General features: G+C 54.2%; 1 protein-coding gene across 1 annotated transcript; it reads left to right on the top strand.

Moving 5' to 3' along the window:
* Positions 1-4,969: 4,969 nt before the first annotated feature.
* IL4 (interleukin 4) lies at positions 4,970-7,776 on the top strand. Its single transcript, XM_088536914.1, has 4 exons — positions 4,970-5,104; positions 5,283-5,330; positions 7,205-7,330; positions 7,675-7,776. The coding sequence occupies exons 1-4, from the start codon at positions 4,970-4,972 to the stop codon at positions 7,774-7,776; spliced, it is 411 nt and encodes a 136-aa protein (XP_088393040.1).
* The last annotated feature ends 2,124 nt before the right edge of the window (positions 7,777-9,900 follow it).

The following is a 9,900-nucleotide window of genomic DNA, read 5'->3' as shown; positions in this document are numbered from 1 at the left end:
GTTCCCGCATCCTGCTCCTGCCTGGCAGTGCTGGGGATGCGAGCAGTGCTGGGGACTACTGAGCTCTGTGCATGGCAGTGGCAGCAAGTCACTTAACGCGGCCAAGACTGAGAGGGTGACCGGAGGGCAGGGAAAGGGCTCCCGGGTGAGGACCCAGGGTGCAAAGGCCGTCGCTGCCAGGGATCCAGGCACGTCGGAGGTGCCGCAGCTCTAACATCTCTCCGTGTTGCCCCGTGCAGCTCTCGGAGCAGGAGCTGCTGTGCCAGGCCAGCACGGCGCTCAGCAAGGTCACCAAGTGCAAGATGGACTACAAGCCGCTCCTCGTCAACCTGCAGAGCCTGCACAGCAAAGCGGTGAGCAGAGGGTCCTCGAGTGGCGCTTGGCAGGCACGGAGCTTGTGCACCGTGGAGGTGCTGCAGGGCTGCTCGAGCTCGGCCAACCGTCCCAGGGGTGCTGCGGCTCTGCAAGAGCCCGGGGGGGGGGGGTCCCCTCCTGTCCCTCGTGGGGGTGCTCAATGCACACGTGGGGAGCAGGTCACCCAGTGCTCAGGCAGGCGTCCTGGCAGGGCAAGAGCAGCTCCCAGCTTTTGCATCCCGCTTGGCATCGCGTGGCGTTGGCTTTGCACCAGGAGACACTGCGGAAACCCAGCGTCTGCTCCGCTGGGTTCGCCGGGGTGGTGGCGGGGGCGGGTTTAGCTTTTAATACCGCTGTGAGCGCTGAGGGTTTGGTGTCCCCTTCCGCAGAGCTGCTCCCTGCCCGGCGAGAGCGAGATCTACCTGCGCAACCTGCTGCCGGAGCTGGGCAACTTCACGCAGGGCATGTACCGGCGCCTGGCGGCCCGCGCGGCCGAGCCGGCGCCGTGAGCGTCGCCGCGGGCCGCCCGCCTCCGTCCTGCACCGCCCGCGCGCGGAGCGGAGCGGAGCGGGGCCCGGCCTCCCTGCGCGGCCACCTCCACTTCCGAGAACGGTGGCGATGGAGCCCGAGATGAGCGAAGGGCGGCAGCGCCGCGGGCCCCGGAGGAGAGAGTGGCCGCCGGGGGACGGCGCTTCTGCCCTAGCAAATTCCTGCCGTGACTCGCAGTGTGTCCCCTCTACTGTTGGAGACCCTTTAAATTATTAATAGTGAAGACTAGGACTGGGAACCCCTCTATCTAATAGCTGCTCCACAGCATCTTACTGCTAGAGGTTATTTATTGTTGTATCTTATTTAAATAACTTATTTTTATATTGAGAAATCTAAGGATTCAAGACCAAAAAGTCCCACTTGTGAAAGCAGGTGAGCAGATGCTTTTTTCCAGTTGGGATTAAGAAAAAAGACAAAGTCAATATTCAGAATATATATCACGTTTTTAACTTATATGAGGGTCATTCTGTGTGATGTAGTCCATATTTAAAAGAGTGCTAACTCGTTCCTAGGGAAAGGTCATTGTCTAATTGCCTTTCCAAGGCAACGAATAAGCGCGTGTTGACTCCTAATTTATTATTCTTCCATATATTTAAATATTTGTATTACAACAGAGTTTTTAATATATTCAAATTTTCATGTATTTTGGATATCTTAATATTTTTCATTTCAACTTTGCACTGATATTAAACTGTCTCCGGGCTTAAGCAATAAACTACAAACAACAAGTTCTCCAAGTCTATGGGTTTTGCTGTTTTATTCCCTTTTTCTTAGCAACTGAGGAGCTAATCAAAGATGTCAAGGTCCAGCCTCTTTGGTCTGAAACACAGGGGAAAAAAGGAAGGGCCGGTGCTTGGTGCAATATAGAGCAAATGCCCCCTGCGAGGGCTGGTTTCAAGGGGACACACGGGACCAACCAGCCCTGCGCGGGTCCAGCCCATGCGGAGGCACCGAGGAAGCCAGCAGGTCTACCCATGATCTGGTGCTTCCCAAGGATGGGGGGAGATTTGGGGTTCAGGAAAGCACAGGGATGGGGAACCTGGAGCAGGGCAGAGATGAGGAAAAGGACAGCAGGGAGGTTGGTTGATGGAGGGATGGCAGCGCAGGGAGCAGCCAGCGTGGGGCGATCCCGACTGCAGCAGGAGAGGGGCTGGCGGACACGATCCGTGCGCGGCTCCAGGGGACACACACGGCCGTGCTGGGGCTCCCAGGCCAGCTCTCCTGGGGACGGTGCTCAGGGCCAGGCCCCTGTGCCAAGGTCCCCGGTGCTGGGAATCATGTCCTGCTCCCGGGAGGAGGGGACCTCCCATCCCTCGGTGCTCCTGGTCATGGAGAGGAGCTCGGCTCGGAGCGCAACCCGGAATGTGGAGCGGCTTGGGGCTCAGCTTCCAGCACCCGGGTGGGAAGGAGGCAGCACTGACCAAGGACTACAGTGTGGCTTTATCATTATTATTATTTGGTACTCTTGGGAATATTCCCATTTACGATATTACCCTTCATGGTGCAGCAGCGCGCACTGCTTGCCCTGCAGGAGCAGAGGCCACGTGGTGCCGCTACCCCGCTCATATAGCAACCCAAAACCTGGGTTATTTAGCCCAGCAAAAAGAAAGCTAAGAGGGAGCAGAGCTCCTGGCTCACCGCACGGGAGGAGAGCTGGAAGAGAAACAACCTGCACGAGAGAGGGACTCCAACAGCTGCTGACGTGTCACAGCGTCGCCGAAACGCCACGCACTACGAGCGATGAATCAGTGCACCGGAGGACCAGGGTAGTCCCCAGCTCCTGGGCAGGAGGGAGGCAGGGCCAGGCAGGAAGAAAGCCTGAAAAATGGCCACAACAGCAGAGGAGGGGACAGCACTGCTTCGGACGGGACCAGATTAGTCCATTACCAGGCACAGACTGTGCTGGGCCACCTGCCCACATGGGACAAGGGGAGGCAGCAGCTCCTGCCCGCTCTGGATCTTGAGCAGCCCTACGTACCCCTGCGCATCCCTGAATGTCCCTGTGTACGCTTGCCTATCCCAGTATATTCCTGCACATCTCTGCACATCCCTGTGCATTCCTGTGCATCTCTCTGCATCTCAGTACATCCCTGTGCATCTCTGACCATCCCTGTTGAACACAATGCTCAAGTTTCTGTATTCATCAATAAGGGGGTTTCTCCACAGTTTGGCTGAAGAGCAGGACAAAGGGAGGGGAGACTGAGTGGAGCCATGAGCCGAGTGGGACAAAAAGAGCCATCTGCAAGGAGATGGGGGCCTTTACAAAGGAGGGAAGTAGGGCAATTCCCCCACATTCTTCAGCAAGGGGGACAAAGGAGTCGGTGAGCTCAGGTGAGAACAGATGGCGGGAGACCGGAGTTTGGTGTAGGCGGGCCGGGAAGGCTGTAACTTCTGAGTACCTTGGCCAATGGGGAAAAGGAGAGGGCGTCCCTCGGTCGGGAAATTAGGATAAAAGCGGGGGGGCTGTGTCCCCCAGCAATCTGAGAGACCCCACAGGGATATGTCCGGTGGACTCTCCCTTTATTCGAATAAAGTTTCAGGACTCCTCTGTCTCCTTTTTGGACATTCAGTTCTTGACAGCGAGATTTTCCGCACACTGTGCATTCCTGCATGTCCCTGCACATCTCTGTGTACCCCTGCACATCCCTGCAGGTCTCTGAGCATCCCTGCCCATCCCTGCGCATCCCTGTCCCAGCATGGCCTGAACCACCCCCGGGTTGGCTCAGCAGAGCTGTCCCTGCGCCCTGGTTCCGTCCCCCGCCGGTGACGAGCAGCAGCCCTGACACAGCAGCAGCTCCTGCCGCGCCGTAGCTCGCGCTTATCTACTTTCCATCGAGAAAGGTGTAAGTAGGAAATGCCGCGGCATTCCGGTGGCAAATCCCTCACAGAGGTCTTTCTGAGTCAGTGGCACCAACTTCATCTGGGGCATCTCGTAAAAAAACTACTCTCAGTCTGGCTGCTCCTGAATTAATAAAGCACTCACAAGCTCTTATCAAGCATCTGATTGCAAGTTGCTATTTGAGTTAGAAAAATACCTATTAGTTATTACAAAACTCCAGACTTTCCCAGCTCAGCTAATTTCTCAGTGCTGTTTCCTGAGACATCTCGGGCTGATGCTGCCAGCACGGAGCAGCTCTCGCCCGGCTGCCTCCATGGATGGGGCAGGAAGGACCGGGGGCCTCCAGGTCCTTGGGATGCGGATGGTGGAAGGTGGAGTCCCACAACCCGTAGCACTGTGAAAACCTCAGACATAGGCAGGCTGCACATGAAGAACCCCCCAGTTAGCCTGGAACCCCACCCCGGTCCCTGCAGGACTCACCAGAGCAGTTTTACACTCTTTTTTGGGGAGCCCATTCAGCCAGAAGGGCACTGGTTTCCATAAATCTATATCACAGGAGCACAGAATGATTGCGGTTGGAAGGGACCTCCAGAGATCTTCTATGGCCCAGGAGGGATGGGGACATCCCGTGTGCTGCAGGTGAGGGCCCCAGGCCGGGCATCACGCTGCTGCTTTCCATCCCTCCCCGCGTGCAGGATGAGGTAACATTGTCAACAGAAAACATATGCAGATGAACGACGCTTTGCATGATTTGGAGATATTCAAATGACACAACAACTACATGACAGAACCTCTCGCAGGGCACTCAGGGACAAAGGGAAGTGCTTTTGTTTAATTGTCGTCACCTCCAGGGTCCTAACTTGGACATGGTGCCCTTAACGTCGCCCTTTAGAGCAAGGCCTGGGATGCGGAGAAATGGGGAGGACACACGGGGTAGTTCACATACTTTTTCTTCGTACGTGACCTGACTCGTACCAGTGTTATCTGAAGGGTGGAAATTTCCTATGTTGAAACGTAATGCAAGATCAGAAGAGAATCTCAACTTTTACCAAAAAAATTGGATAGCAACAAGTTTGGAAAGTGCAGCTAAAGGAACAATAACTTTTTCCCGTGGGTTCAGCAATTTTGCAGCCATAAATAGAGATGCCCTTCCAGAAAAGCACACACAGGTGCAGCTCAGCCAAAAATCCAGAATTTGCGAGGCGAGGCACTCAGCACAGCCAGGCCATGCGCACCAAGCTCGCGGGACTGCTCGCCGTGTGCTGCCTGCTCGCCTGCCGCAGCCACGAGGCCGCGCTCCCGCCGAGCATAAACATCCTGAACGAGAACATCAGGCTGCTGCGTGGCATCATGAGCACCACGGTACGTGTGATTGCACGGCCTGGGGAGGGACGGGTGGCTTGGTTGGGATCTGCAAAGTGATGCTGAGTCAAAAAAAGGGCCGTGCCAGCTGCTCACCTGGGCCCGGCGCATCTTGGGGAGGATCCGCGTTACCGATTTCTCTAGTCTCACTTCTGCCCTGTTCTGTCCCCTGGTGAAGGTTTCCTGTGACGAGATGAACGTGACAAATATCTTTGCAGAGCACAAGGTAAGAAAGCAAAATGCGGTTGTCTTTATCCAGAGAGAGCAAGCGGGCGCTGGAGGTAGCTGGGAGAGGAGGCGCTTGGGGCAAGGGAAAGTAGAGGTGACAAGAGGGCAAAACAGAAGCCGTGTTTCTGCCTTCTGATGGGGGAATTGGATTAAAACAAACCAAAAAAACATCAAAGACTGATGCCAAAGACTGATGGCAAGGATGCCTGTTCACTGCTTTGCTGAAGAGAAGCTGCCAGGTCACCCAGCGCCTTCCCACGCGCTCCACTCGCCCGGGCCCAAAGCAGCTGCTGCAAACGCAGGGAGCAGCTTCTGGCCCCGGCCCATGGGCGGCTGAGAGCAGGGAGCAGGCAGCAAGGGGCGTTCGGTGTGGCAGGGTTTTCTCTTTTTTTTAAGCTTTTTCAAAAAGGAAGAGAGGAAACTCTTCCCTGGCCTGGAGCGGCACCGCGTGTCACACCCGCCGGCGCCTATCGGCGCATCGCGAGCGCGGCGCAGACACTATCCCTCTCGCGCCCCGCTTATCGGGAGGAAGGCTCTCGCACTCGCAGATCTAATAGCAGATAGCGCAGCCTGTTTCTGCTCCGAAAAGTGCTGCCTAAGCCGAGCGCCCCGCGCTGCAGTTCCTGTTTTCACAGAAAGCCGAGGCTGCAGCCTCCGGGCACGCGGAGGCCCGGCCCGCGGGGCTGCCTCCTGCCCCAGGGCGCAATGGGGAAGGCTCCGGATCCAGCTCCGGCCTCATGTCCCCGAGGAGAGACCAAGGGAGAAGGGAGAGAGGATGGGATGGGATGGGATGGGATGGCCAAAGTGCCTCCAGGCTCCGGCCGCAGGGAGCAGAGGCGGTGGCGAGCGGCCAAACACGATGCTAGAAGGAGGCTTTTCCCCTAAATTCTACGTGCCCTGGATCTCCTCAGCCGGCCACCTCCAAAGCTGTCCCACAAGGTGCCCTTTATCTCCAAGTAGTGTAAAATGACCCCCCTCCAGAGCAAACGCAGAGGGCTCAGGTACCTCCAGGCCGCTCTGGCGCCCACCCAGGGAGCTCATGGCCCCTCTGCTCCTCTCTCCTCCACAGGTTGACGCAGAGCAGGGGACCCCGCGTGCGATGCCGCAAAGCCTGGCCCTCGGCTCTGTAAGTATCAAGCCCAGCATGACGTGGCCCTGGCCACGGCTCGGCCAGGGACCAGGACATGGGAGAAGGGGCTAGCTGGGCTGAAGGAATCCAAGCAGACCCAGCCACCACCCACTGATTCTCATTTCTGGAGAAGAGTCACAGAGAAGAAAATTGAATAGTCTGGGGTTTTTTTCCTCCAAAAACTCTTGAAGTCCCTTTTCCTATTACGTCATCTCAGGCATAAAGCTGGCATAGGACTTCATCAGTTCACAGCACCTGGAGGAAATGACTCTATGGGGGATTTGTTTTAGCATTCTCGTACATGGAGCAAGGCAGCCCTTGGTGCTGGCCCCGGGGACGAGGACGGTGTCGTGGGGCTGCACGCGGACAGGGGGATCGGGCTGTGCAGGGCTGAGTCTCGGCAAAAGGCAAGAGCCGGGCGAGCAGCCTGAGACCTGCAGGGGAAGAAGTTTCTCCCGGGCCCAGCTCTGCCCCATGGCTCCCAGCTGGCTCAGGAGCCCGGCCGCAGCCTCATTCCTGGGCTCCAGAGGCCGGGAATCGCAGGCCAGACAGCAGGAACAACCTCCACCTGCACACAGACATGGAGGAAGGTTTAGGCTAGAGTTTTTTGGACTCCCTTCAGAAGGGAAGAGAATGTTCCGTGATGTTTTCATCTAATGCTAATGAAGCTCTTCATACTACATGGACAGATGGTCTCAGTTCTTGGGAAGGGTCTAAACACCCCGCATTTTTTCTTCTTCCAGGAAGAGGCTGAGCTCTTGTGCAGAGCAGCGGCGGTGGCCTCGGAGGGGCAGAGCTGCCACAGGCAGCTCCAAGGCGTCGCCATCAACCTGCACGAGCTGGTGCGACGGGCGAGCGCGGCCCTCCAGGTACGGGCTCCGTTCAGCAGCCCGCGGGCGTTCGCACCTCCCTGCACCTCCAGCCTCTTCCTTCGGCACCTTTTTCCTTTTCATGGCGATTCCACACCAAAAGACCTTAGAGAGGCATTTTGCTCCTTGCTTGGACTCTGCTCCTTTCCAGCCGCTCTGCTCTGAGCAGACCGTCTTTTTGGCAAATCACTCGGCATTTCAACACTGCGCACTGCTCGGTCCTCTTTGCTGGGGCTCCATCCAGCTCTCTACCTTGCTCCTGTTAGCAGACAAGACTCTGTTCGTACCTCAAACACCCCAGCAAGAATATTAATGGTCTGAATGTCTTTTTTCCCCTCTCGCAGCTACCGTGTCCAGTGGCAGCAGGCAACACTACCTCACTGAAGCGTTTCCTACAGGACCTGAAAAGAGTCCACCAACGATTAGCAAAAACCAGTCACATCTGAAGTGAAAGCAACTGGTTTCCTACTGTAATGACACTGTATTTTCAGAGATTATTTATATCTATTTTTAAATAAATGTATTTTTGGACTAAGTTGGCTAACGCTGAATGTTTCTTGGCCAGCACATGAAGAACATAGGAGGCTCTTTGAGTTTCAAGGTGGCAGATGAAGCACCCAGGAGAGCAAGGGAGGGAGATGCCAGTTGTGACACAAGCACTGGGGTGAAGGAGGCCTTAGTTACCAGTCCTCAACCCTTGTGTTGCAGCCTGGCGTGGAGCAAAGGTTGAGAGAAAGAGGGACACGGAGCAAAGGTACCCGCTTGGAGAGACACGTCCAGCCGAGCGGGGCTGGGGTTTGGCTCCATCTCCAGCAGTAGGTGACTGGAGTCTTACAGGTATTGAGGTATCTATCACTTTGCAACTTATTTTGGCATAGCGTGGGAGGGGCGTTTGGAAAGTCCCAGAACTGGCAGGGTTTGCTTTGAGCATCAGCTGAGTCAGAGTATTCTCAAGGGAGCTGCCAAATTATCTGCAGATCACAAAAACACCCTGTTACCTTCTGCACGAGCAGGCTGAGCCCCAAAGGAAGGGAGGCGACGCAGATCAATACCGGGCACACAGAAGAAATGATGCTGAGCACTCATCACACCAGGTACCTTCACGCCATCCGCACTAATACGGATGTGACAGGCTTGCCAAGAGCCACAAGAGAATTAGAAATGCAGAGTTGGATGAAACCCTCTGCCCATGGCAGCACCCACCTGCATGGGGCTCGTGGCGGCAGCAGCGATGCAGCGGGAAGCAGCTGCGTTAGGGGGGATGAGAAGCTGCTCCCAGGGCTCCAGCTCCCTTGGGCTCTCCAGGTGCAGCTTCTCCAAGAAGGGCTGCATGTCAGAGCTGCGCAAACCCTCTGGACCAGCCTTCCTACCATTCCTCCACACTTCCAGTGGGTTAGAAACAGGGTGGTGGCATAAAAGCAAAAAACACAAAGAAAGATGGAACTAGGAATCAAGTATTTTATTTTACGGTATGAACATGCTCCAAGGACACAATGCTGATATATACAAGATAGAGTTTATCAGAAAACTAGGAATAATCAGAAATAAACAGCTCGAAAGCCAATAAATAGGAAGAGAAATTATACAAACAGACTAGTAGTTTTTTTCCTATATACAGGACTGGCTAAACAGAACTGTTGAGAAAGGTGAAAATTAGGATGTGTGCAGACAACAAATTAGTGAAAGGCACTAAGGACGATTTTCCTCTCCTCTTAAACAAAGAAATAATCAGGAACAAGTTAAATATGAAATAATTTAGAACAACATTAAATAACATAAATGCAGAAAAATTCAGTCTTAAGGTCGATGCTCTGGAATGAAAGGGAACTTCTGTCAGCAATATGGGAAAGTGGGTATATACCATATGTGTACATATATATGTGTGTGTATGTATATATGTAAGTTAATATGATATTGAGAAATATTATAGAGCAACTACTGAGCTGAAATCAGAATGGCTGTATTGGCCAAGTCATTAAAAAGCAAACAATTCCCTTCTAAAAGGTGTCATGGGCACATCAGACATTCGCAGGTTATCCAGATACAGGGGCTCACAGTAACCTCCAGGACAGGCTCTCTGACAAACAGAAAATCCCAGGGGAGAACATAAAACAAAATATAAAACAGTTAAAAAGAGAAGCCAAAGTCTTCAGCATGGCCATGGTGGGGTTCCACATATTCCATATGGATATATATCCATATATTCATAGGGTGGAGCTCCATATATTCCTGCAGGAGCAAGTGACATGTCCCTCAACACCAGCCTCTCCCGTGACACCCAGCCAGGCTCTCCCAGGGGGCTGCCAGCAGCTTTTCTCCTTGGTGCATTTTCGTGCCCCGAGATGCTCTCGGCTTTACCTGCAGTGCTGCTGTTTGCAGCTGCAGGGCTGCAGCATGAATTCAACCAGGGATCAGCAAATGCCTTCAGAACTTATAAGCATTCTGAATTGAGCGCGATGGCTTCCAGTGACATCTAAGTCACTGATTATCTGTCAGGTAAAAAGCACAACTTACTATAGATTTTTTTTTTTCTGTTTTGAAAGCACAAGTCAGGAGAAACCCTCTTAAAA

Source organism: Tinamus guttatus, unplaced genomic scaffold, assembly GCF_059628265.1.
Source record: "Tinamus guttatus ecotype Peru unplaced genomic scaffold, ASM5962826v1 Tinamus_guttatus_pri_ptg000710l, whole genome shotgun sequence".
Classification (NCBI taxonomy): domain Eukaryota; kingdom Metazoa; phylum Chordata; class Aves; order Tinamiformes; family Tinamidae; genus Tinamus; species Tinamus guttatus.
Note: the sequence above shows the minus strand (reverse complement) of the source record. Positions and strands in the feature narration are given on the sequence as shown.